At 42.0% G+C, this 27,843-nt stretch overlaps 1 protein-coding gene across 7 annotated transcripts in view; it reads left to right on the forward strand.

The window, feature by feature from the left end:
• The window catches only part of abcc9 (ATP binding cassette subfamily C member 9), a 76,923-nt gene that overhangs the window by 38,186 nt on the left and 10,894 nt on the right, over nucleotides 1–27,843 (forward strand). For all 7 annotated transcript variants that reach the window (XM_062983220.1, XM_062983224.1, XM_062983225.1 and 4 more), the window contains 12 exons: nucleotides 709–834; nucleotides 1,321–1,417; nucleotides 2,860–3,089; nucleotides 4,160–4,308; nucleotides 5,024–5,093; nucleotides 5,659–5,816; nucleotides 6,642–6,734; nucleotides 13,273–13,375; nucleotides 17,466–17,567; nucleotides 18,308–18,428; nucleotides 25,118–25,248; nucleotides 26,306–26,384. In XM_062983220.1, the coding sequence (XP_062839290.1) occupies nucleotides 709–834; nucleotides 1,321–1,417; nucleotides 2,860–3,089; nucleotides 4,160–4,308; nucleotides 5,024–5,093; nucleotides 5,659–5,816; nucleotides 6,642–6,734; nucleotides 13,273–13,375; nucleotides 17,466–17,567; nucleotides 18,308–18,428; nucleotides 25,118–25,248; nucleotides 26,306–26,384 (1,459 nt within the window). The remainder of the gene's footprint in view (nucleotides 1–708; nucleotides 835–1,320; nucleotides 1,418–2,859; nucleotides 3,090–4,159; nucleotides 4,309–5,023; nucleotides 5,094–5,658; nucleotides 5,817–6,641; nucleotides 6,735–13,272; nucleotides 13,376–17,465; nucleotides 17,568–18,307; nucleotides 18,429–25,117; nucleotides 25,249–26,305; nucleotides 26,385–27,843) is intronic.

Genomic DNA, 27,843 nt, shown 5'->3' on the forward strand with positions numbered 1-27,843 from the left:
CTACCAGGAATATAGACTTCTGGTAGTTCCATATATGTGAGTGGGCAATTACACAAGTTAGGAGTTCATGAGTGATGAGTTGGCCCCATGCTTCATGGCTGTTGGCTTATCCTTGTTGCAAGTCAATAATAAAAAGCAAGTTCGGAATAAAGAATTTGATACACATAAATCCTTATACCCCCTGTGTTCCCACAATTAGAAGTTTCTACACAGTTGTGCTGCTGTGACCTACAGGAGCCACAGAATACTGAAATACATGTATGATGTTCTGAACTTATCCTCCAGTTAAAGAGGATTGAGAAAGAACAAAAATGACCTTGGTTTTAGGACATGTCACTTTAAGGTTATTTAAAGGCTCTAGTGTTCTGATTTACTACATTCTTCCTCCAGCATGTAACCCACCCACCAAGCTAATCTCTGGAAGTCTGGAGTTGGAGACCAATAAGGTCAGCCCTGATAACATTATCCAGATGGGGTAAAAACATACAATGAATACTCTGGATGTTATTTTTTTACAAATCCATGTCCTTGCATTTCTGTACTAAATCTCCCAGTGTGAACAATGGGAAAACATGGATTGATCTAATTACATGTGTATACCTTGAGCCATAAGGAGTGGTAGGTAATAAATGTAAAAAGATGATATTGCAAAGCAACAAGTAACTTTGTGCTATTGTGGAACAGCTTTTTAGTTGTCTTCCTCCTTAGATTATTGCCATGAAGGATGGAACTGTGCTTAGAGAAGGAACACTGAAGGACATCCAAAATAATGATGTAGAGTTATATGAACACTGGAAAACGCTAATGAATCGCCAAGACCAGGAATTAGAAAAGGTAACTACAACCACAAGGCAAGCTAGTGCTCTATATTTTGTGCATTGTATTAAGAGTCAAGATGGTTCTCTTCAAAGAGGACTAAGTTACATTTTAGTTTAACTTTAACACCAAAGTAAGATTCATATGTGCTTCATGTGGTCTCTTTTCAATAAATGACCTTAAACTAAAATTCATTTGATAATTCTAATTAAAATACAATATGACCCCCATATCCATGGGGGTATGTTCCCAGAATTCACATGCATTGAAATGAAGAAAATTCAACCATAGAGTTATGCTGGAAGAGCTAGAAAATGCCTTTTTATCAGACATGGTCCAAATGAAGAAGCAAAGCTTGTGCATTAACCAAATTGGGGAACTGTCTTCCAAGCAAAAAAAAATGAGTGTGTAAGATCTTCCATAAGGCACGGCTACAGTTTCGTCATATAGGTTCAGCTTTGTATCCCTACACCAAACAGCTGAATCTTAAAATCTTATTGTCAGGATATGGAAGCTGACCAAACCACTCTAGAAAGGAGGAATCTCCGAAGAGCTATGTACCCCAGAGAATCCAAAGCACAACTGGAGGATGAGGATGAAGGTAATCATAAATATTCCCATTTTAAGTTTTTGCCTTAGCTTTAAAAAGTATTATTTTAAATTAATAAATGTATAAGATTGTGTGATGATCACGTAAATGATCTTCTCAAAATTGATGTCCCTCTTTCACACATAGAACTAAGTATTATTTATTTGTTTACTAAAATATTTATTCTGTTCCCTGTATCACGAGAACTGAGTTAAAAACAGAATCTATTTTTTAAAGTTTTATAAACTATATATAACAGTCTTTGGGTTGAATTAATGAAGTCCAGTGGCTTTGATGAATAGCCAAGTTTTAACTTGGCACATAAATTATTTCAATGTTAGTGCCAGTTGGGGCTCCAGGGAAAGAGCATTCCGCAGTTAAGTTGTCTTGGCTTCAAATACCATCTCCCATGTCCCTGTCCTAGTATGTTGAACTCCCATGTCCTTACCTAGTGTGTGGTACTCTGGATAATGACCTCTTCAGATTAATATATGTTGGGTCAGAGAGGGGAGGTCCTTCTCTGTGTCCTAGGGAGGTGATTGCCCATGGGAAACCTAATGTATTCCAGTGACATAATCACAATTTTATTGTGGAAAGAGACCTTGTGCCACACATGTCCTTCACATTCATTGACTTCTGTGTCTTTGGACCCTGTCACACTACAGTGTTATAGTACAATTATTCTACTTTTACTGCCATGGCAACATCATATGAAATCTTGGGATTTGCAGTTTAGGGGAATCATTTAAAATTATCAGCCAGAGGGTCTTGACTTAACTACATGGGAGTTGAAGTGGAATAATAGAGTGATAACAATGAAATATACTTATTTCTTCACTTTTAAGATGCACTCTTTTCCCCCAAATAAACATCTTAGAATCGTGGGTGCATTTTATTTATTTCTGGTGGTACTAAAATAAATGTGCGCCTTACAATCAACGGTATCTTAGAAGTAAAGAAACACGATAATAAGGTTCCTTGAATAACATGTTAATGATGAAGTCAACTAAATATGCGAACTCCACTGGAAAATATTGAATTGTCTTATATCTGTGATAACCCATTTATATAGACATGCTGTAGTCTTCAAGCAAAGAGTGTACATACATGAATTGATCCTTATATTTCCAGAATAACTATATCTACCCAAGCAGCTAAATCTAGGAGTAGATCCTTTCCCTGTGGCATCTGTTACTTGCTTCTATGGATGCATCTACACTGTAGAATTAATGCAGTTTGGCATCATCGTAACTACTGAAGCTCAATGCTATGGAATCCTGGGATTTGTAGTTTTGTGAGGTACCAGCACTTTTTTTACAGAAACCTTGTAAAACTACAACTCTGATGACTCCATAGCATTGCACCTCGGCAGTTAAAATGGTATCGAACTGCATTATTTATCCAGTGTAGAGGCACCCTATGACATATCAGTCATTATACTTTTGACCTGTCAGAGGAAGAAGAGGAAGAGGAAGAAGATGACAACATGTCAACAGCAATGAGACTCAGGACAAAGATGCCCTGGAAAACCTGCTGGCTATATCTCTCATCAGGAGGTTTTCTCTTACTCTCCTTGATGATCTTCTCTAAACTCCTGAAGCACTCAGTCATGGTTGCTATTGATTATTGGCTGGCAAAGTGGACATCACCAGTGAATAAAACGGAGACTTGGTGTTCCAGCGAGGTAAGCCAAAGTTGAAACAATGGATGCCTTTAGCATGAAATAAGCAACAATGCTTAAAATACTACTGACTAGGGGATTTTGAGAGCTATATTCTAAAAAGGTAACCTTTTCAAGTTCTCCAGGGGAAAAAATCTACATGCCTCCAGGCCAGGTCTTCTTTAGTCATATATTATTTATATCATATATCTCCAAAAGGAGGAAAATGAATGGATAAACCCTTGGGAGTATATTTTGTCTCCCATATCAGAGACTACATAGCATTATATATAGGTTGCTGAGAAACATATAGGAGAAGGTACAGTTGCTCTCATGTTCTGCTGGCAACTTTCTGATATGCAACTGGATGGCCCTTGATGAACAGAATGATAGACTAGATAAATATGTAGTGTAATCCTCTCTGTAGTGTAATCCTCTACGTACTATCCTTTCTGTGCAGGTTCGCCGAGACCCCTTCTACAATGCCATATAATGCAGATTATCAATGCATAAAATCCATATTATCTGCTTTGAACTGGATTATATTAATCTTCACTGCCATATAATCTAGTGCAAAGCAGATAATCTGGATTTTATATGACAGTGTAGAAGAGGCCCCAGTTGCCATTAGGTCACTTAGCTTTAGGAGTTGATCATTTTGTTGCCCAGTCCAACAATGATCCAAAGAGTTGTGGTTCACTGATTTTTTTAACAAAAGAAGTTGAAGAATATAAGACATTCATGTTTCATTCCCTACATCATCCCTACTGTTTAGCAACAATCATTTGAATCCAATTACAGTAATGAAAACATAATTATAATTTCGTATTTTAGCAGTATTCCCATAGGCACGGTCAAAAGAGATCACAAAACTACATTTTTCCCAAAGTGCCTTTTAAAACGTCCAATTATTCTGAATGAGGAAGTGCACAGAGTACAAAAACAGAAGCTCTTTGGAACTATGACCCTCCAGCTGGTCTACAGTGTAGTTGTAAACATGCCGTTTGGGGTAGGGGAGTGTATTTCATAATCAAATAAAAATGATGTTACTTCCCAGGATTGGAAATAGGGCTTCTTCCCCTTGTTTTAAACAGACTTGCAGCATGGCTGTGTTCAGCATCCTCAGCGGTGCGGGAATTGTCCTTTGCCTTGTCACATCTTTGACTGTTGAATGGATGGGCCTCACTGCAGCCAAGAACCTTCACCATGATCTTCTTAACAAGATCATCCTTGGACCAATTCGGTATGTGTGTATATATACCATCAAGTTCCCTGTTTACATAATGATCCCATGAGTGTCATAGAGTTTTCTTCGGCAAGGAATACTCAGTGGTGTGGTTATGACAGTTCCTTCCTCTGAAATATAGCATATGCTATTATTGGTGGTCTTCCATCCAAGTATTAACCAAAGCTGACCCTACTTAGTTTCCAAGATCAGATAGGACATGGTGACTTCAGGGTATTAGATATAGCAAGTATTAAATATATAGCTTTATTAAAGTGCCTTCTGTCAGATGCATATACAGGGATCATGTTATCTAATATTTAGGTTGTTTGAGATCTACTACTACAGTACTACGTAGGATCCCCTGGTTGTGCAGCAGGTTCAACCCCTGAGCTGCTGAACTTGCTGACTGAAAAGTTGGTGGTTTGAATCTGGGGAGTGGGGTGAGCTTCTGCTGTTAGCCCCCATTTCTGCCAACCTAGCAGTTCGAAAATAGGCAAATGTGAGTAGATCAATAGGTAACACTCTATGGACAACACTTCCTGTTCAGCTTAAAAATTGAGATGAGCACCAACCTCCAGAGTCAGACACAACAAGACTTAATGTCAGGGGAAAACCTTTACTTTTACCTTTTACTACAGTCTTCACACTGAATCCCACTAGCTTTAATCTTTAGGAGGCAGGTGGGTAAAGCAGCATTTATGTTCATCATCTCTTTTACTTTTCTCCCCAGATTCTTTGATACAACGCCCTTGGGACTGATTCTCAATCGCTTTTCTGCAGATACAAACATTATTGATCAGGTGAATTATTTATTTGATCCAGGCTTTTAAAGATCACATTGAGATGGGAGATTATATCTTTTTCGAGGACCATATTTACATTTTTCTAGATTACTCCTCATGGGCCTCACAAGATCCCTATGAGGATGGTTGCATAATAATTACAGTTGGCCCTCAACATTTGTGTGTTTAACTTCCATGAATCTGATTATTCACAAGTTTGCTACTTAGCCACCACAGGAGCTGGAAAAGCCCTAGAAAAAGACTTGTCCAAAGAGGCCATTTCATGTATCTGGTCTATATCTGATCTGTGCCTGGACCGGAGATCACATGGGAATCAAATCAGCCATCCATATCCATAAGTTTTGCATCCACAGGTTATTCCAACCATTGCTTTAAAATCCAAAGTTGTTCCATTTTATAAAAGGGGTGCCATTTTATTAAATTATTCTGTATAATGGGACTTGAGCCTAGGCAGATTTTGGTAATGAGAGGCATTGGAGCTAGATATAAAAATAAAAAATGTCATTATTAAGATGGAAACATTGGCCTCACGTGTAACACTTCTGGCTTATCTTTGGTGCAGCACATTCCACCAACTCTGGAGTCCCTCTCACGTTCTACATTGCTCTGCCTGTCTGCTATTGGAATGATTTCATATGCTACTCCACTGTTCATGGCTGCTCTCGTGCCCCTTGGAATAGCCTTTTACTTCATCCAAAAATACTTCCGAGTTGCATCCAAGTAGGTTTCTTCAATTATTATGTATAAAGAAACTGTGCCAGATGTTTTCCTAGTTCATGGTTGTTGATGTATTTCATTCTTGTTCTCACGTTAGTTGACACCAATTTGTCAGCATAAATATTACGGTAGAGCTGGAGAAAGTTACATTTTTGGACTCTCACTCACAGGACAGCATAACCGCCAACATTTTCTCAGATAAAAATTGGAATTGTGTGTGACCAAATAACATCAGTATGTACTTGAGATATCACAAGTTGTTAATAAGGAAAAATACATAAAACAGGAGAAGGTGCAGCAGTTTGGTTTTGCTTGAGCCTATTTGCAAGATTCTAGCCTTTTCTATCAGAAATATTTTAAAAAATGACTATTTCTAATTACAAAAATGTGAGTTAAGCACTGAAAGGATTAAATAAGCTAGCATGACCCTGAGATGAGTGAGTAGGCTGAAGCCTGTTAGAGTTAGTCGACCAAAGCTAGTGTTATCCTGAGGAGTGTTAGAAGGCCTCTGTGTTAGTCAGTCTCTGTAAGAGAAGGCCACTGTGTGAGTTGGCCTCAGTATGAGGTAGGCCTCACTGTGAGAGAAGACCTAGTATGAGAAGCTTTGGTGAGAGAAGTCCCAAGTTGAAGGCCTCATGTATAAAAGCTACTGCATGAAGCTGTATAAGTTTGGTGTGAGAGGAGGCTCTGTGAGAGCGAAGCTGTTACCTGCATGAGTAAGAAGGCCAGTGTTGAAGCAAAGAAGGAAGTATAACAAACTTCATTTGTGTTATGGAAACCTTGTTTTTGTGAATAGTGCAACCATATTATTCTTTCCTTCCATGGCAGGGATCTTCAAGAGCTTGATGACAGCACTCAACTGCCTCTTCTGTGCCACTTTTCAGAGACAGCGGAAGGCCTCACTACCATCAGAGCATTCAGGTTTGTATACAGTCCTATTCAAATCAACTGGTAGTATTTTCTGCCCAATCTACATAAAACATAAAGAAAAAGCCAAGTACTTGACATTCAAAATAAGATTTAGCAGAATTTTGAATTTTCCAACTTGGGAAAGTGAAGGGAAAAATTGTTCTTTTCCAGCTTTTGGGATCAGAGACTCGCAAATTGGGACTTCTGAAACTTTCCAGATTTTCCTAATAGTTCCTATTGTTAGGCAGTCATCATGTTTCAATCTCAGGTGTTTCATTCTGCATCTACCAACCTTTGGTATGGGCCCCGGTTGCTGCTACATTTTTGTGGGGAAGAAAGCGGTGTGGGGAGGTGTTTCAGATCATAGAAAAATAACTGTTCCCAAAGTTTCCAACAGACCTCACAACCTCTGAGGATGCCTGCCATAGATGTGGATGAAACATCAGGAGAGAATGCTTCTGGAACATGGCCATACAACCCAAAAAACTCACAGCAACCCAGTGATTCCAGCCATGAAAGCCTTTGACAACAGAAATCCTTCAGCTTGCTTGAACCATGAACTACCATTGCCAAGAATACAAGCTCAGAGCCTTCTGAACCACACAGAATTAATTGTAGAACCCCTTAGATCTTGACCAATGCTAGTAAATTCTTTGCTGATGCAAGGTTTTACATCACCATTCTGACTCACCTAGTACCATACAGTTTCATATATTTGTGGAGCAGCCAGCACTTTATTCTTCCATCCCAGGACTTTGTTAGCAAACTAAAATTTACCGGACTCAGTCTGGTAGTTGTTTCCCTTCGTTCAGAGTTCATTATGTACCCATCAAACAGTAATGAACTCCCTTGACTTGTTAACCTCGAAAGAGCGAGGCCCAATTAGAGTAGGATTTGAGTGACCTTTTTATTCGTCATCTGAATTGGATAAAGAAAAAAAGTCAAAGAATGTGCAGAAGAAGAGCTGGATGGGGATGAAAAGATGCAGATTGAATGTGTCAGAGTTTCCATTGTGGAGAGGAGGAGGGAAGGGAAAGGGAGAAATCTGGCCTCTAAAGAAAAATGATCTAAGAATCGAGGAACACACTAGTTCTGTTAAAGGAGGGTTTGGGGGCTTGTGGTCCTCCAAAAAATGTAGGACTATAGCAATAGCCAGCCCGGATAATAAGGTCTATTGAGCTGCATATTTTCTTTATCCCTGATATAAAGATCTCATGCTATTGAGGTAAAATGTCAACATCTTTTTGCCTGATATGCAGCAGCATGTCATGGCAACAGTATGTTTTGCATGCACATCTTGTGGCATCTCAAGGAATGCCCTGGCATCATAAAAAGTGAAGCACAGCAGCTGGGGCATTTACATCTGACAGGAAAAGCCAGCCAAAAGTTGAGAGATACTGATTCACTCACATCAACCAAGATGAGCTTTTTTAGTGATGATAGTAAGTAGAATTTTAAACCAAACCTCAATTTTGCAAGTTTACGCAACCTACTAGCTTAGGAGTGGGCAAAGTGTGGCCCAAAGGTGTGTATAACCCTTAGCATTCTATATTGTGAGGCTCCAAAGCCCTTGCCCTCAAATCCCAGACTTTTAAAAAAATTACAAAAAAATGATCAGATATCTCTCCCCCCCCCCCCCCAAAAAAAGAAACTTGTCCCCAAAGTTCTACAAAATAACTTTCCCCACCATTCTCCACCAAAAAAAATTGAAAATAATTTAAAGAACAGCCCCAAACTAGTCAAAATGGCAGCTAGAAGAGATGTAATGCCACTTCTACCACATCAAAATTCAACAGTGTGGCCTATGGGGGCCATTGACTCCTTTGCTATGTTCCACCTCTTCCCTAGGTTAGTGGAAGTTTGGAAATGTATGCAAGGCACATTATGGCATTTGCACACTGTTTCTGCTCTCCAACAAGTGTGTTGATATGACCACCCATTATGTCAGGGCTGAAATATGTGACCATCCAGATGTGTTAGATAACTCCAAGCACACCTAATGTTAATGTGGTCAGTGGTGAGGGATCGTTGGGTTCACCATGCCCCACTCTTCTGATCTCTCCAGGGAAATTTGAAGCAAAAACTTGATGATATGAATTTTAACTGAGCAGATAGGTTTGCTCAGAGGAAGGCAGTCTTTTAGTTTGGGTCTGGACGAAATGCCATGCAATAAAGATCGGAAATCTTTGGATCTCCATGTGTTTCTGGAATATGACTCCCATTGGCCACAGGCTAGAGTGATGTTTGGAGTGTGGTTGAGCAATATCTGGGGTTGCAAAGGCTCTTCAGTCTTGTGCTCAGCTTCAACTTTCCTGATTTGGCAGGAGCAGTCCTGAATAATCGCCATGCACTTCAATCTCTCCGCGGCCTTTAAAATGTCCCAGTTTCTCTCTCCTTCTCCCACTTCCCCCTTTTGTCCTCAGCTAACTTCAATGGCTGCAAAAAAGTAATTCACTTTTTGTTAATTCAGCTGTGGCGGGAGGAACGGAGAATGTGAAATCTTGCCTCAGACAAAAGCAAACTGCTATTGCCCTTCCTAGCTTGGGCATTCTTCCTCATGAATCATTCTTGCCTTCTTAACCACACGTACCACTATTTTTATCTGTGAAAAGTTGCTGGTTGTGGACTACCTTCCTGTCCTATTGCATCTGAGCGCATTGTCAGTGTGTGATGGGTACTGATATTATAATATTCCAAAATGTCACGCTTTGCGTGGGTTGGGACCAATCCATCCTGATCTATACTTTCTATCTGTACCATTTCAAACCCTGGCTCTCCAACACAAAACAGCATTGCTACATAATACAGGAAGCCTTTCATGATTCAGCCAAAATATCCTAAGTCGTGATACTGCTTTTTAATGTTCTTTTCTGCTCTTCATGCTGGCTGATCAGCGTTTGACACTAGCCAGGCTTTTACATTATGATCAAGTCTCCCTCCCTCCAGAAAGCCAGCTCAGAGAAATTTCATCATTGTGCATACATTTCCCCATTAGAAACATGACAACCCATCTTGCTTCAGTTTGAACTGCAGGGCTTTCTGCTACAGCATTGTTTAGAAAACTGTAAATACTGGCAGAAGGCCCGGTTGTGTTGTATAAATGTCAGATGGATGCTTCTGGACTGGAAGAAGGGGATGAGTCCCTCTTTGGTGGTTTATTATACTTTGCAGAAATACAGTGTTTGCGGTTTTGTTTGGCTGAATGTTGTTTTTTTGCAAATCTAGAATCCATTTCACAAGGTAGGTTGCTTTTAGAAAAGGCCAAATATGACCTGTCCAAATTGTGGCATGATGGAACTCATAGCAATGAAATCCAAATGCAATGAAACACTTTGTCCCTGCGTGTTGCCTTCAAGCTGCCTGGCAATTTATGGTGACCCCATGAATATTTTTTCATATGGTTTTTAGAGCTAGGAACATTCAGAGGTGGTTTTGCCAGTTCCTTCCTCTAAAATAGAGCTTACAACGTCAGCTGTACATTGGCAGTCTTCCACCCAAGTTCAAGTCAAGGCTTGCTCCACTTAGCTTCCAAGATGAGGTGGTATCTGGTGATTTTAGGGCAGTTCATAGAATCATAGAATCAGAGAATAGTAGAGTTGGAAGAGACCTCATGGGCCATCCAGTCCAACCCCCTGCCAAGAAGCAGGAAATCGCATTCAAAGCACCCCTGACAGATGGCCATCCAGCCTCTGCTTAAAAGCCTCCAAGGAAGGAGCCTCCACCACAGCCCGGGGGAGAGAGTTCCACTGTCGAACAGCCCTCACAGTGAGGAAGTTCTTCCTGATGTTCAGGTGGAATCTCCTTTCCTGTAGTTTGAAGCCATTGTTCCGTGTCCTAGTTTGCAGGGCAGCAGAAAACAAGCTTGCTCCCTCCTCCCTATGACTTCCCTTCACGTATTTGTACATGGCTATCATGTCTCCTCTCAGCCTTCTCTTCTGCAGGCTAAACATGCCAAGCTCTTTAAGCCGCTCCTCATAGGGCTTGTTCTCCAGACCCTTAATCATTTTAGTTGCCCTCCTCTGGACGCTTTCCAGCTTGTCAACATCTCCCTTCAACTGCGGTGCCCAAAATTGGACACAGTATTCCAGGTGTGGTCTGACCAAGGCAGAATAGAGGGGGAGCATGACTTCCCTGGATCTAGACGCTATACCCCTATTGATGCAGGCCAGAATCCCGTTGGCTTTTTTAGCTGCCGCATCACATTGTTGGCTCATGTTTAACTTGTTGTCCACGACGACTCCAAGGTCTTTTTCGCACACACTGCTGTCAAGCCAGGCGTCCCCCATTCTGTATCTTTGCATTCCATTTTTTCTGCCGAAGTGAAGTATCTTGCATTTGTCCCTGTTGAACTTCATTTTGTTAGTTTTGGCCCATCTCTCTAGTCTGTCAAGATCGTTTTGAATTCTGCTCCTGTCTTCTGGAGTGTTGGCTATCCCTCCCAGTTTTGTGTCGTCTGCAAACTTGATGATCGTGCCTTCTAACCCTTCATCTAAGTCGTTAATAAAGATGTTGAACAGAACCGGGCCCAGGACGGAACCCTGCGGCACTCCACTTGTCACTTCTTTCCATGATGAAGACGACGCATTGGTGAGCACCCTTTGGGTTCGTTCGCTTAGCCAATTACAGATCCACCTAACCGTAGTTTTGTCTAGCCCACATTTTACTAGTTTGTTTGCCAGAAGGTCGTGGGGGACTTTGTCGAAGGCCTTACTGAAATCCAGGTATGCTACATCCACAGCATTCCCTGTATCGACCCAACTCGTAACTCTTTCGAAAAAAGAGATCAGATTAGTCTGGCATGACTTGTTTTTGATAAATCCGTGTTGACTATTAGCTATGACCGCATTTGTTTCTAAGTGTTCGCAAACCACTTCCTTGATGATCTTTTCCAGAATCTTGCCTGGTATCGATGTGAGGCTGACCGGACGGTAATTGTTTGGGTCGTTCTTTTTTCCCTTCTTGAAGATAGGGACCACATTCGCCCTCCTCCAATCTGCTGGGACTTCTCCCGTTCTCCAAGAACTCTCGAAAATAATTGCTAGTGGTTCTGAAATAACTTCCGTTAATTCCTTCAATACTCTTGGATGTAGCTGATCTGGCCCTGGGGACTTGAATTCATTTAGAGAGGCCAGGTGTTCCTGGACAACTTGTTTCCCTATTTGGGGTTGGATTTCCCCCAATCTTTCGTCCATTCCATGTCGCTGAGGTTGAAGATGGCTTTCTTTTTGTGAGAAGACCGAGGCAAAGAAGGCATTGAGCAGTTCTGCCTTTTCCCTGTCCCCTGTCGCCATCACCCCATCTTCTCGTTGCAGAGGCCCTATCACCTCCTTTTTCTTCCTTTTTCTACCAACGTAAGCAAAAAAGCCTTTTTTTGTTGTTTTTTATGTCCCTGGCAAGCCTGAGCTCATTTTGCGCTCAACAAAAAAGTTGAGTCATTCCTCTATCTTACTTCTCAGTATTTCTTTATATGTCTGGAATTGCAAATCTGTTTATTTGCAAGGTAAGTCCCACTGAACTTACTTACATTATTAGACGAGTAGTGAGAGTGACTTCCATGCCAGTGGGGTTATGAATCCACTCTAGATTTTAGTCTGAACTTTCAAGATTTCTCCAAAGTGCCACACTATATCTGCTATAAAAACAGAATCAGGAGAGCAGAATAAGTTTTTGTGTTGTATGAGGAACCCTCACAGACCTCAGCATACCCGAGAATAATTTTTTCATTATTGAGATCAGTTTATAAAGAAAGTTGTCCATCCTTTCTTCTATTCCTGGATTTTTAAACGCACTTGACAAATTGGGACCAATAGTTGATGAAACAAAAGCTCTCAAAGTCTAAAAGTTTGTTTAATAAAATAGAATAATGATGATAACAACAACAACAACTTTATTTTTATACCGTCTCCATCTCCCCGAAGGGACTCGGGGTGGCTAACATGGGGCCAAGCCCTAGTAATTGCAATAGAACGAAATAAAATACAAACAGATCCCAGTACAACTTTGGTGAATAACTGCACAAAACATTTATAGTTAAAGCAATTCAGATATACCTAATTTATCAATAAGCAATGCCAGCCCTCCTTGCATCAAGGTTTCCCTCGTTGGTTCATTAACCAAAACATTTCATATATCTCCTAATATCAAGTCTGACATGAGAATCACCTCAAAGCTATTTGGTGATTACTACCTCCCTCAGCAGCTGCAGTCCATGAGTCTACCAGGCAAAGACAAAAATTTCTTTGCTAACAAGAGGAAGAGGCATTTCACAGTAGCCCCAATATGCAAGCAAATACCAACACGGTTAAAGTATAACACCCATCCTTCAGTGTGCATAATAAATCGCCAATATAAGCAACTACATACAACAAATGGAGACTAAATATGGCAGGGTTCATGCTCTTAACACACATCTACTCAAGTTTCAATTCATGCAATGGTCTGAAATGCTAAGATTTCATGTCCTAAAATTTTGAAATTTATTCTGCACACTGTTGCTTCAGAATCATGAGTCACACTGCCGTTAATGTTAGAATTGTTTCGTCCTTTGCAGGGACGAACCCAGATTTAAACAGCGTATGCTGGAACTGACGGACACCAATAACATTGCATACTTGTTTCTATCTGCTGCCAACAGATGGCTGGAGGTCAGAACGGTACGTACGACTTAGTTGCTGCCATAGTTTTGAAACTTTAGAAGCTGACAATGACTGTGCTTGGTGCAAGATGTTGGCCCAAGAAGTATCGCTAGGACGCATCTGGCAGTGAAGCACAGCAGTTTCATATACAGCAATACTTAAAAATAGCTCAGGGTTGTTTCTCTTAAGATTTATTTTCCTTGTTGAAGCCAAGAAGCTTCTTCGGTTATTGTTACTGTGGTGACTGCCGTCTGGAAGAGATGCTAATCTAGATTGAACAATACCTTTCCCCAATTTGGTCAGATACAGAGAGTGTATGTCTATATGATGCAGCTGAAGACGTTTGATGCCTCTTTTGACTTGGTATGACTTTATCCTATAGAACCATGCAATGAGTCATTTGGTGAGGCATTTAAGTTCTCTAAGGACCTCATCACACTACAGCGTGGATCCACTTTAAATCCACTTTAAGGAGGGGACTTTAAACAGCTCAGTCAGACAGGTCCTGGACCTCACCAAACTACAAACCCCAGAATTCTGCAGAGGCAGAAACTGGATTTAAAGTGGAGTCATGCTCTAGTGTGATGAGGCAGCTAGATGACTCTATGGTATGTTGGGACTGGATGTCAGGAAATTTAATGGCATTTGTTAATATTTATGTTTTCAGGCAAATGTAGTCCATCAGAGAACATATTCCCCATAGGATGGAGGCCATGGAAATTAAACTTATCAAGCTGCTGTGACTGTGTAATTCTAGAGGAGTGATAACAATATATATCTTTCATCTTTTCTGGCCATACTGGGCAGCTGGGGAAAGGGAATAGTACTTACTGTCCCTGCCATGCCCTCAGCTTGGTTCCTGACCAAAGAGGGGAAAATACTGGTGATCCTCACTTGTTGTAAGTAGTGATGCTGGCCAAAGAAACAAAACAATTGAAGAAGGGAGAGGAGAAAGAAGGTGATGATTCCTCCTTTGTGTCCTCCTCTCTCGCCCAGTGCCAGTAACACTGGTATTCCCACTTACATGTGTTGTAGAGTGCTGGATTTTAATATGATTTCTAAGGCATAGGAAAATCAAAGCTGCAGTTGCAGTTTAAATTGGTCAGAGAGACTGCATGTAGATTTACATTTGGGATTTCCAAATTGTTCTATTTATTATTCCAAAGCCAATTACATTGGGAATTCCAGTGAAGAAACTTCATGGAATTAGATGTTGAGTCAAGAAGGAGCTGTCTCATGGTCCATTTAACATTCAACTGACTCCCCCCCCCCCAGTTTCAGGCAAAGGTTGTCACTTTCCTGCTACCCTCAGCAATTGTGTTATAACGTTACTGAGATATTTTAAGTGGAGTTGGCAGAGGCTGAACCCAGAACTCCAAACATTCAATTCATGAGCTATAATATCCAGTACTAAAAAGTTCCAAGGAGCAATTTGTTAGATTTGCTCTTGGCCCAGGGGAGAAATTACAGTAATACCACCTCCAGTGTGTTCAGTTGCCAGTGCCTGGCTCACTCTGAATTAACATCAGGTGCTTGTAGATATTTGGAGCAGGAGGTGACTGGGACAAAGGAACACAAAACAGAAACAGCTACAGAGAAAAGTGTTCATCCAGGAGTTTCGAATGGGTTGAATTTCATTCCTATATGTATGTATTGCATGCATTAATGCATGTAGGCATTGAGTCACTTCTGAGAGTAAATTCTGCTTTTTCACCATGAAGAAACATTAAGGTAGGAAACAGTAAAATGCAATATGAAAACAGCAGGATATATTAAATGATGAACAGCATCAACTACAAATATTAAACACTGTGGAAATTGCTAAAAGAGAGCCAGTATGGTGTGGTTTAAGTGTTGGACTGTGTCCCTGAACACCAGGGCTTCATTCCCTCCCCAGCCATGGAAACCCACTATGTGGTCTTGGATAAACCTCACATTCTGAGCCCCAGAAAACCTTGTGATATGTTTGTTTTAGGGTGCACACTGCACCTACAAACATTGTTAAAAACATAAGAGGGCAGAACCAAAGTTGCCTGAAACCTGAAAAATAGAGGTGAGAGAACCTGTAGAGGAAGTAAATGTAGGCAAAGTAAAGCCTTCCAGATGTTGTTGGAATGAAGTTTCCGTAAGTCCCTCCAATGGTTGAAAATGCTTGTCGTAAGCAATGTCTATATAGCCAACCATATAGTTCCTGTACTTGGTATCCCATCATTTGGATTCCTATGTCATGATGTCACTATCTTCTTTGCTTTTCTGCTTCCTCCACAACCTACTAGTGATAACCATCAATGTAGACCAGGAAAAGTGAAATGCGGGTCTGATGTCATGATGCATGCAAAGTTCTGCTAGATGTTCTAGAAGGACAAAATGCTAAATGTGTGTATAGAGATTACAATTAAAGCTAAACTTCAGCAGAAGCGCTTTAAAATTCTCTCACAATTGGACAGAAAGCATCATCATTCCGAAAGCACAGGAAAATTATTTTGGACTACCTCCCACAGTGAACCCATCTAGAAATGATGATAGCTGTAGTCCAAGAAGTAATCCTTCAATGTTCTGATCACCCCAAATTCTCTTAATTTTTTTCTATAGATCAGTAGCAAATCTAAGTAGATGCTGATCCTCCTCCTCATCTTCATCCCTTCCATGTATCTGGAGGAAAGGATGTGTATTTCTTTTGACCCCAGGCGTTCAATGCTTACAATACCAAAGAAAGCTTAGTCCCCTTGAACTTTTAAAAAAATTGTACCTAATGATTTCCCCCCCAATGGTTGAACTTCAGTATTGTTTTGTCTGTAGTTTGAGGGGTTGCAAAATCACTCTAAAGCAAACTGATAACATTCTGCCAAATTAGAGGACATGGACTTCTCAATTCCTATGCTGTTGGAAAACAGGAATTATTTGCTTCAGTGAGTCAAGGTCGCATTCAGCAGAATCCCTATGGGCTATCCACAACCCAGAATCCTGTCCTTAAAAGCTGATAATTCTCATGGTGTACTTTCCATAAAAGGACTACTTATTTTACAAGTGATTCTGACAACTGAATGTTTTTGAAAATATCTCTAAATAGGGTTTGGAAATTGTACTTTTTGGAGACTATATCTCCCAGAACCTGCCAAGAAAAAGGATCATTTCCAGGATCTGTGACTGAGTGTGTACTCTATGTACTGTCATTTCTTTTGCTGTCAGAGGACCGGTTTTGTCCTGTCACAAGAGTAGTATAAAACTGCACATTGTGACTATGTCTGTCCCTAGCTCCCATTTTTATGACTCCAGTACAGTTCTCCAAACTCCCTAACACCCCATTAGAATTAATTTGGAGCATTTTTGCATGAAAACTGTACAGAAAGCTCTCCAATACTTCTATTTCCATTGGAGTCCCTCTCAGATTGGTCCTCTTTTCGTGTCAGTAGTGACTTGAGAAACTGCAAGTCATTTCTGATGTGAGAGAATTGGCCATCTGCAAGGACGTTGCCCAGCGGATGCCTGGATGTTTGATGTTCTATTATCCTGTGGGAGGCTTCTTTCATGTCTCAGCTGGAGCTGACTGAGGAGAGCTCACCCTGCTCCCCAGATTCGAACCATCGACCTGTTGGTCAGAAGTACTGCTGGCACAAGTGTTTAACCTATTGCACCACCAGAGACTCTTTCAAATTTGTGACAGAATGTCATGCAATGCTACTTCCAGACACCATTATGAAATTTTGGTGGAGTTTGGAACATGGGTGTTCATGGAAGAAAATTTGCACCATGCAGTTGCTCATCTCTATACAAGACTAAGGTAATAAATGTAGCCTTGAGTGGCAGCTAAGTTGGTGTCAAACTGCATTAATTCTACAGTGTAGATGTCCAATGACTTCTTTCCAGAGGAATGCTGTACCCCTGAAATGTCTTATGTCTCAGAAGTATGATGCACTTCCCTAAGAACCTAGAGGAGTCTTAGTTTCTATCTCAATTTCCCCTAAATGAAAAATGGATACAGCAAGAATGCACACAGAGGAAGGGTAACTGTACTGTACTACACTACTGAGATAAGTTGTAGTTGAATTGAAGTTGATGTATTAGATCCAATGTCAACTATTAGCATCTCATTTTCTTTACTTTTCAGGATTATTTGGGTGCTATCATCGTCCTCACAGCAGCCGTGGCTTCCATTTCTCAAACAGACACTGCTGGCCTTGTGGGCCTGGGTTTGCTTTATGCGTTGACGGTATGTATGATGGCAGAGCAGAAGAACCATTAGCATAGTCAACTAGGATTGTCTCTAAGCTACGCTGAAATAATTTTCACTCATAGTTGCATCATTTTAATGGGTTTTTCCCTTTGAAACTAATGTATCATATTTGCAACTAGTGGCAGAAATCCCAAATGCACAGCTCCCATCCTGGCTTTCTTAATATTGAAAAGAGGAATCTTGCAAGCCGTGGATTCAAGCCAAGGCCAAAGGAATTTAGAACAACTTGGACCAACTTCAGAGTTCAGAAACCAATTGAAAAATAATAATAAAAATAATAAAGCTACTAACAATTCCCAGGCCCTGAACGCTCCCAAGAAAGATTGACAAAAGTGCATTCAAGGACTTTGGTTCACTGTGTAATAGAGCAGCGGCCTTCAACCTCCCCAAATTCAGCCTCCAACAAGGAACTCACTTTATATTTTCTTGTAATGCTGTCCTGTTTGATTATATATTGCCTTGAAAGAAAAATCTGGATTGAAAAGCAGATTGGATTTTTAAATATACATGGTTAGTTTATCGATGTTGCTTGCCTGTCTTTCACCTCTCTTTATCTTGCTCTTGCTTCCCCCTCTCCTTCTTGATCTTTGTTTTGCTACTATTGCATCATTATTGTGCCTGGTGCTCTATAGTGTACAATTTCTTTTTCTAACTAGCAATTTGTTTCTCACATGCCTGTTCTGAAAGGACTACTTTATTATCTTGTTGCCTTACAGATCACAAATTATTTGAACTGGGTGGTGAGAAATCTGGCAGACTTGGAAGTGCAAATGGGTGCAGTGAAGAAAGTGAACAGTTTTCTCAACATGGAATCTGAGAACTATGATGGCACAATGGGTATCATGCTAGAATTCATTTTTTTTTAAAAAAATTACACAAAATATGTATATGTATATAATTTTAAACAACTACTGGTATTTGCTTCTGGTATCTCTACAACTAGTCAAATAGTAAAAGGTCCACTGGAAGACAGTAGTTCCTGACAAATCTGGCCCCATCCATTGTCCAGAAAAAGAGTTTTGCTTTCATTGCACAACAAGGCAGTTATACTGCTATAATTTTATTTGAACTACAATGGAAATATCTTATGGAATCCTGGACTTTCCAGTTTAAGGAGTGGTATTAAAGTTCTCATCTTTTTAAGTTTTGAGAAATTTTAATATTTTGAACTTTTATTTGCAAAGTGTTTGAAAATAATTTCATTTTAAACTACTACCGGTACTTGTTTATGGCATCTTTATAACTAGTCGAGTAGCAAAAGGTCCACTGTTAGTAACAGAGTTGCCGTTTGCTTAATCCCAAAATGACCCAATCTTTCCTCCACACTGCTCTCTTTCCCTCAACAAATGGTTGACCTATGTTCTAAAAAATGTGTGCATACTACTGATGGGATTTGGTTCCAATGCCTTCCCTAAACACCAAAATTTGGGGGGTGCTCAAGTCCATTATATACAATGGTCAACAATTTTCACAAGTGAACTTAAGGATTTATAATAATAATAATAATAATAATTTTATTCTTATATCCCGCCCCATCTCCCCGGAGGGACTCGGGGCGGCTTACATGGGGCCATGCCCAGACACGACAGCACAAATCAGATAAAACATTAAACTGAGCAGTAAAACTTCAACATGATTAAAAACAGTCATAAAAGTCAATATAGACAATAATATTAAAATCCCGATTTGGGTCAAAAGATCCAGGCCAAGGTGCAAAGCAATATCAAGTTATCAGGGAGGGATAATTATACAGCAGGTGTAATACTTAAAGTGCTGAATGAATCCTAAAAACAATCCAGAGGGTCTACTGCTTAATAGGTAAATAACATGATCCCACAAGGATCAGTCAACGAAGGCCTTCTGGAATAGCCAAGTTTTCAGGCTCTTCCTGAAAGAAAGTAGGGTAGGGGCCTGCCTAATCTCCCTGGGGAGCGAGTTCCACAGCCGGGGGGCCACGGCGGAGAAGGCCCTCTCCCTCGTCCCCACCAACCGCAACTGCGAAGTTGGTGGAAGCGAGAGGAGGGCCTCCCCCGACGAGCGAAGAGGTCGTGCGGGTTCATAGGGGGAAATGCGGTCTCGAAGGTAGGTGGGTCCCAAACCGTTTAGGGCTTTGTAGGTGATAACCTGCACCTTGAATTGGGCTCGGAAAATAAATGGCAGCCAGTGGAGCTCTTTAAACAGCGGCGTTGAGCGCGCCCTGTAATCTGCCCCAGTTAGAAACCTGGCTGCCGATCGTTGTACTAGTTGTAGTTTCCGAGCCGTCTTCAAAGGCAGCCCCACGTAGAGCGCATTGCAGTAATCCAGTCTAGAGGTAACTAAGGCATGGACCACCATGGTCAGATCTGACTTCTCGAGGTATGGTCGCAGCTGGCGCACAAGTTTTAGTTGTGCAAAGGCCCTCCCAGCCACGGCCGACACCTGGGCCTCAAGTGTCAGCGCAGAGTCCAGGAGGACCCCCAAGCTGCGCACCTGCGCCTTCAGGGGGAGTGCGACCCCGTCAAGCACAGGTTGCCACCCAATACCCCGATCAGACGTACGACTGACCTGGAGGACCTCTGTCTTGTCAGGATTGAGCTTCAGCTTGTTCGCCCTCATCCAGGCCAATACAGCGGCAAGACACTGGTCCAGTATCCGAGGGGCTTCCTTGGAATTAGGTGGAAAGGAGTAGTAGAGTTGGGTGTCATCCGCGTAGAGATGGCACCGCACTCCAAAACTCCGGATGACCTCACCCAGCGGTTTCATGTAGATATTAAAAAGCATGGGGGACAAAATGGAACCTTGCGGGACCCCACAGGTCAATGGCCAGGGGTCCGAGCAGGTGTCCCCCAGCTTCACCATCTGGGAACGACCCTCCAGGAAGGACTGGAGCCACTGCAAAACAGCACCCCCAAGGCCCATCCCAGAGAGACGTCCCAGAAGGATACCATGGTCGATGGTATCGAAAGCCGCTGAGATGTCCAAGAGAACCAGCAGGGTCACACTCCCCCTGTCCAGCTCTCTGCGGAGGTCATCCACCAAGGCGACCAAAGCCGTCTCGGTACTGTAGCCAGGTCTGAAACCAGACTGCAATTGGTCCAGAAAATCCGTATCTTCCAAGAATCCCTGGAGCTGGGAAGCAACCACCCGCTCCAAGACCTTGCCCAAGAATGGAAGGTTAGAGATTGGTCTGTAGTTACTGAGGTTAGCCGGATCCAAGGAGGCTTTCTTCAAAACAGGCCTCACCACAGCTTGTTTTAGGCCAGATGGAAATATGCCCTGCTCCAAAGAGGCATTGATTATTCTCACAAACCAATCAACTAGCCCTCCACTGGCTTGTTTTAAGAGCCAAGATGGGCAAGGGTCAAGGGCACAGGTGGTTGCCCTCACCGCTCCAAGAATCTTGTCCACATCATCAGGCTGCACAAGCTGAAACGAATCCCACAAGATCGAACAGACAGATGCCTCGGTTACCTCACCTGGCAATGCATCAAGGCCGGCGTCTAAGTCGGAACGAATCTGAGCGACTTTGTCTGCAAAATGGTGAGCGAACTCGCTACACCGAGTTGACGAGATGTCGGGTGCTCCCCCGACCTGAGGAGGGTGGAGGAGCTCCCCAACAACTCGAAACAACTCTGAAGATCTATTTGTTGCAGACGCGATGCGGGCAGTCGAGAAAACTTTCCTGGCTGCCCGCAACGCCGCGGAATAGGCCCTAAAAGCGGCTCTAGACCGTGCTCGGTCAGATACGTCACGAGTTGTCCGCCAGCGGCACTCTAGTCTCCTTCTCGCACGTTTCATCTCCGCCAGCTCCCCAGTAAACCAGGGAGCTGGGGCAACTCCACGCAGCGAGAGGGGACGCTCAGGAGCGATCGTGTCTATTGCCCTGGACAACTCGCCATTATAACGAGTGACCAGGGCATCGACAGGATCGTCAGCTTCCATGGTAGACAGATCCCCAAGAGACCTCAGGAATCTCTCAGGATCCATAAGTCTCCTGGGGCGGACCATCTTAATTGGTCCACCACCCCTGCGGAGGTTGGAAGAGACGGTTAGTCTTAAACTGATCAGATAGTGGTCGGACCATGACAATGGAAGAATAATTTGCTCTTCCACTCCGACCAAACCGTCGCCCGCAACAAAAACCAGGTCGAGTGTATGTCCAGCTTGATGAGTGGGACCCAATATTATTTGGGACAGACCCATGGTCGCCATGGCGGCCATGAATTCCTGAGCTGCACCTGTCAAGGTGGTCTCAGCGTGAATGTTGAAGTCACCCAGCACCAACAGGCGCTGGGAACCCAACACCACACTAGAAACCACCTCTGCTAGCTCAGGCAGGGAGACTGCTGTGTCGCGGGGTGGACGGTACACCAGCAGAATCCCCAAACTGTCCCGGGTACCCACCTTCAAGTGGAGACACTCAAACCCAGCAGATTGCGGAACGGCGCATCTGACCAAGGCAATGGACTGCCGAAAGACCACCGCAACCCCACCTCCCCGCCCTCCTGGCCTGGCCTGCTGATGCACCCCGAAACCTGGAGGACAAAGCTGGGTAAGACTAACCCCACCCAGATCATCCAACCAGGTTTCGGTGATACAGGCCAGATCCGCATGTTCATCCATGATTAGATCCTGGATAATAGATGATTTACCTTTGACGGATCTGGCATTAAACAGCAGGACCTTCAGCCGGGAGGGGCTACCATGGAGGCTACCACACCTATCCTTCTCCAGGGTCGCAAAAACCCTGTTGCGCTTCTCCCTGGAAATTCGTTGACGGCAATTCCTCCTCCTCCCCCACACGACCTCGATGGAGCCACCCCCCGCCTGTTCCCCACCCCCCAAGGAGTCTGGATCAATTGGAGCATCCTTAAGAGAATCTAGTCAGCTCCCTGGATCCAAAAGGTTACTAGACACACCATCTAACTTTACTTCAAAAGAAGGGGATAAATGGGGCCTATTGGAAAAACGTAGTGAGGTTGAAGAGGGTGAAAGTTGCTGGTCTGGTACGGAAAATGATTGGGCCAGAGTCTCTAATTGAGACTTTTCTAAAGGGGGGAGCCTATGCTGAGGACTACACATCCTATTATCTCTGGGCCTAACAGATGGTTGAGTGTGTAAAGATAGGTTGGCCACCAAAGGGCGAATCACGGGGTCCACAAATACTCTTCTAATGGTAATGCCCCATGAGAGCAGCCGGAACCTAAGGGCCCATAATTCCTCTGTTATAGACTTATCCTCAAAAGTGAAGATAAGGCGTAAAGAGCGATCATATGATTGATAGCCCTTATGGAGCCAAGTGATCATCTTTAGCTTGACTGTCGTCAGGCTCCTTGAAAGAATTTGACCCAAGGACCTCTGGATCACTCTTTCCGAGGTCCATCTACCCCTGTTCAATATAGAGTCTTCAATTAGAAAAGCCAGCTGTTTCGTCTGTACAAGATGTTCATAGCAATCCTCTGCGTATGGAGGAGAGAAATCCCCCTCCAACGGAGAATTAGTTATCGGCTTCACCACTGCCAAATCTAGATCCATACCTTCCCTCCTTTGAACAGTTTGATTAACAAACAAATCATCCCCTCCCTCAACCTCATCATTTTCTAATCTTAGCTCCTTACTACCCTTTTGGAGCCCAAGTTCTACCTCTCCCACCAAATCTGAAGGACAACTGGCCTCCTTTAGATCATAACCAGTATTATTATTATCCTCCCCAGGAACATCCTGTAGTCTAGTGGTGTTTACCAGTAACAAAATTCCTTTGAGGAGATGATCTAATTTCTCATTCACTGTTACGAGCTGAGAGAGGACGAGGCTAAACGATCTACCCATGAGGTGGCATAACTGGGATAGATCGTGGTTCCCGGGTGCATCTGTCTGACTCATTCTCTACTACAACTCTACTACTCTACTCTTCTAGCCAGACCCTCCTTCTTCTACACAACCCAGTCCTGAATAAAGGCACCAAGGCACTAATTACTCAAAGCAATTATAACAATGTGAGTTAAGTATACTCAATTGACTCACACTGCTAAAAACATAGGTTTAAAAGGGATAGGTAAGAAACAAAAATGGGGAGAAAGCCAAGTGGCGGCGACACATTAAATCTAATAAGGGACACTCTTTAGACAAGTACAGCAATATCCATATGTGAATCTAAAATCTCCAATGGGGAGCATTCAGTCCGACGAAAGCTGTCCAAGCGGACCCTCTGAGGTGGCAGGCGATGACTCCAGTGAAGGCAGCCTCCCGGTCCGATGGCTTCCTCCACTCTCTTCCTTTCCTCCTTACCCCAGAGTAGCAGGGCCAGAGGTGGGTCAGCAAGACTCCCTTCTCCTGTGCTGGCAGGCAGCAGATGGAAACAGCAAGAAGAGTCCAGAAGCAGGAGTTTTTAAGGGCTTCCTCCACTCTCTTCCTTTCCTCCTTACTCCAGAGTAGCAGGGCCAGAGGTGGGTCAGCAGGACTCCCTTCTCCTGTGCTGGCAGGCAGCAGATGGAAACAGCAAGAAGAGTCCAGAAGCAGGAGTTTTTAAGGGCTTCCTCCACTCTCTTCCTTTCCTCCTTACTCCAGAGTAGCAGGGCCAGAGGTGGGTCAGCAGGACTCCCTTCTCCTGTGCTGGCAGGCAGCAGATGGAAACAGCAGATGGATTTGTGAAATGGCAGGAAGTTACGGAAGAGTGTGCTATACATTAGAGTAGTGCTCCATGTATGGCCAAGCCCAAGGTTTCCTTTGTAGATATATATATATATATATATATATATATATATATATATATATATATATATATATTGCTGTGGTTGGTTGAATCCACGGATGCAGAACCCATGGATATATCAGACTACCTGTATATATCTGCAACATTCAAACAACAAGGACCCATCATTCCGTCTATACAACCAACATTTCTTGTTCTGTCAGGAGTTATGCTCAGAAAAGATATGTAAAGAATACTCATACATTTTCTCATCTATCATTGACAAATGGTGTCATAAGACATTAAGACACTTTGTCAAGTAAATGGATTTTCATGTACCAGGACCTTTTCTGCAAAACATGCCTATTCACATTTTTGTGTGCAGAATACTTTATTTTGTACAAAATGTATCATTTTGAGAAACAAAATTTGTTCAGTCATACTTTTAATTTTAAAAAATGCCATCATGTGAAAAATGTATGAAAGTTTGCATAGTCTTGGTAGTAGGAAGGAAACACTTGGAATTAGTTATTATTTCACATGAGAACAAAATAAACAAAGATGTTCCTTCTTTTCTTTTTTCTTTCTTTTTTGGGGGCTTAATTTGCATATTTTCATAAAATATACCAGTCCTACACTGTCAGTTTACCTTGATATGAAACATACCATAGTCAAGAGTTTCTAAATAGCTGTGAGCTCTTTTGCTCACCGGTTGCTCATCTGTGATTATGATGAATGTCTCTATCAAGACTACAAACCAGAGGGTGAAATGAGATTATTGCTGTCTGCTGGCTGATTGTGTAACTATTAAGACTTCTAAGCACTTGCCTTCAACTTCCCTTGTTGATCTTTTTAGATATTTCTCAAGTCCCCAAGGATTGGCCACAAGAGGGGGAAATCAAAATTGAAAATCTCTGTGTCCGATATGAAAACAACTTGAAGCCAGTTCTCAAGCACGTCAAAGCTTACATCAAACCGGGCCAGAAGGTCCTACAAACTTACATCCTTTTATTCCATTTATAGGCTTTGTTACTATGAAGAAAATAAAGAATAACCATTGTCACAGATGCCATTGTACCAAAAAGGGGGCTGGTTTTTAATAGCCCCAAACTTTTGACTTGTCTTACCTCTACATGATAAATCTCAGAATTCCTTAAGAGGGTGTCTTACCAGTTAAAATAACCTGAAAATGATACAGGTTTAGCATTCCTTATCTGGGAGTCTAAAATTCCAAATACTTCAAAATTATCCCCATGGATGGCTGAGATGGTTACACCTTTATTTTCTGATCATTCAATGTACATAAGCTTTGTATAAAGTGTTTATGAAACATAAATGAATTTCATATTTAGATATCTCATTATGTATGTATATGCAACACATCTGTTCTACCGTTCAACTATTATCTCATTCAAAGTATCCTGTTAGGCAATTATGAAATTGTAATGAAACCCTCTAAACTCACCTTAAAATTCATGTGGCCGTACCAAGCAAAGGAATTATAGGGGATTGATGAGTGAGAGCAATGAAGGATCAACATATAGCCTACTTCAACTAGCTAGTTGTGCTGCATGGCCCCTTTTCATCATTTGAGGGCACTCTTCATTAGCAGAAAGGGGCTGGATGTGTCTTCCTTCAGTGTCCAATTTACTTGTGCCATAGAACTCTGTCTTGGTACAATTGCCTGGATTTTAACATGGATTTAGAGGGTGAGGTAGGGAAATAGAGCATTGCCGTGAAATCATGACTCCATATCTAAATCAAGATCTCAGCCTTTTATTTATCTCCTATTTCTTCCCCAGGACTTGAACTGAAAGCTGGCTCAATATTAAAAGAGATGAAGATAATTAGGAATTGATAAAAGCATGCAAAAGGTTTTAATATGGTATAACTGGGGATGACTTTAGTTTATTATTTATTTCAGTCCACTCTCATGCAAGCTACCAAAAAACACAATGTGTATGAAGTATTTCCCATCTAGAGAAAAAACAATGAATTTGAAATGCTTTGCAAACAATTCCCAGTAATGAACCTTATTTTGCAGGTTGGGATCTGTGGTCGCACTGGCAGTGGAAAATCATCTCTGTCGTTGGCATTCTTCAGAATGGTAGACATCTTTGATGGTAAGTACTTAAAAGTCTATTTGCTTAGGATTGGTTTTACACAGAGTTTAAACCACCAATCCAAATGGAGAACTTGGAAAGATTATTATATTGGACCAGAAATCTAGAAATCTCTAAGCCAACATGTCTAGCGGCCATCCTGCTTTGGGAAATATGGATGTTTTAGTCCAAAAAAATAACTTTTCCAAGCTCTGTCCACCGCCTATATAGAATGGACCATCAGGAGCTTGATAAAATATCTTGTTTGTTCCCACACGACTGAGCTTTTTTCCTTCAACGATAATCTTCTGTCCTTTCCTTCTTATCATTTAATCTACAGTACTGCTGAGTGTTTGTTTAATGCCAGTTTATCTTTTCTTCCAGCTACAGACTTACACGGCCAGTCATGGGCAAGGAAGAGGGGAAATAGATGAGGAACCAAAGGGCCAGATCCTATTGCCTGCTGAGTTAAATCAGGCTCAGATACTGGCAGCTCCATTAGGCGCTGCTCTTTCTCTGCTCCTGTGCCCAACACATAATAAATTACCCTTTCAGTTGCATCATTAATCATGTACTGTAGAATCAAAATATTTCCTTTATGGGAAGAACAAAAGAGAATGGAGGGCAAACAAAAACAAAAAAGCTAAGCAACAGAGGGAGGGCATCGATCAATAATTCCCTGCAATCTGGAATAGATCAGTAAAGATTTCCCTCTACTTGACTTTTGTTACCACTTTCCCTCATTAAATATCCAGTTCCTCTCCACTCCCAAGTTCACTGGGACTGATGGATGGTTGTGTTTAATCAAGAGGTGCCTTAAATAACAATTCAAGAAGGAAACTGCTTGAGTGGGGAAAGAGTTATGGTCTTTCATAGCAGCCTCTTAGTGGCAGTAGACATTAGTGGCTTCCATATGAGTTCTTTGTGCTGTATTGAATCCACACTAGGTTTTTGTCTGAACTGTCAAAGGACTATTTGAGATGCTGAGCCCTGTTCCCGAAATAGCCCCTTTAGCAACTTTGATAGTTTGGATTGAAACCCACAGATGGATTCACTGCTACACTGACTGGAAAGCTTTTACTACTGTATAATGATATTATCCTTCCATCTCAGTTTACCATCCCCCCCCCAAATAATAATTCATGGGCAATGGGATTAAGAAAAAAGATTTTCTGGAGTCTTGGTGAAACCTTTAGTGAAGCCACTAAAGGGGGTTGTACTGTATACGCTTCACACACCACAATAAATAAACAGGATGAATGTGTGAATGGCACTCCATCACATCTGATTTGTCTATGAGATGCCCCACAGTACGGTCTCCTTTTGCAATGATGCCATTCTATAATAGCAGATTTCATCTTTAACTAATTTTATGAGCCCCCCCCCCCCCACTCCATTTCAAACTCTTCTTTATTTTGGTCAGTGGGACCACAGACATTTGCTTCAAAGTCTTGCCCCAACACCACTCCTGTTTGGGTTG

Source organism: Anolis carolinensis, chromosome 5 (assembly GCF_035594765.1).
Source record: "Anolis carolinensis isolate JA03-04 chromosome 5, rAnoCar3.1.pri, whole genome shotgun sequence".
Lineage (NCBI taxonomy): Eukaryota > Metazoa > Chordata > Lepidosauria > Squamata > Dactyloidae > Anolis > Anolis carolinensis.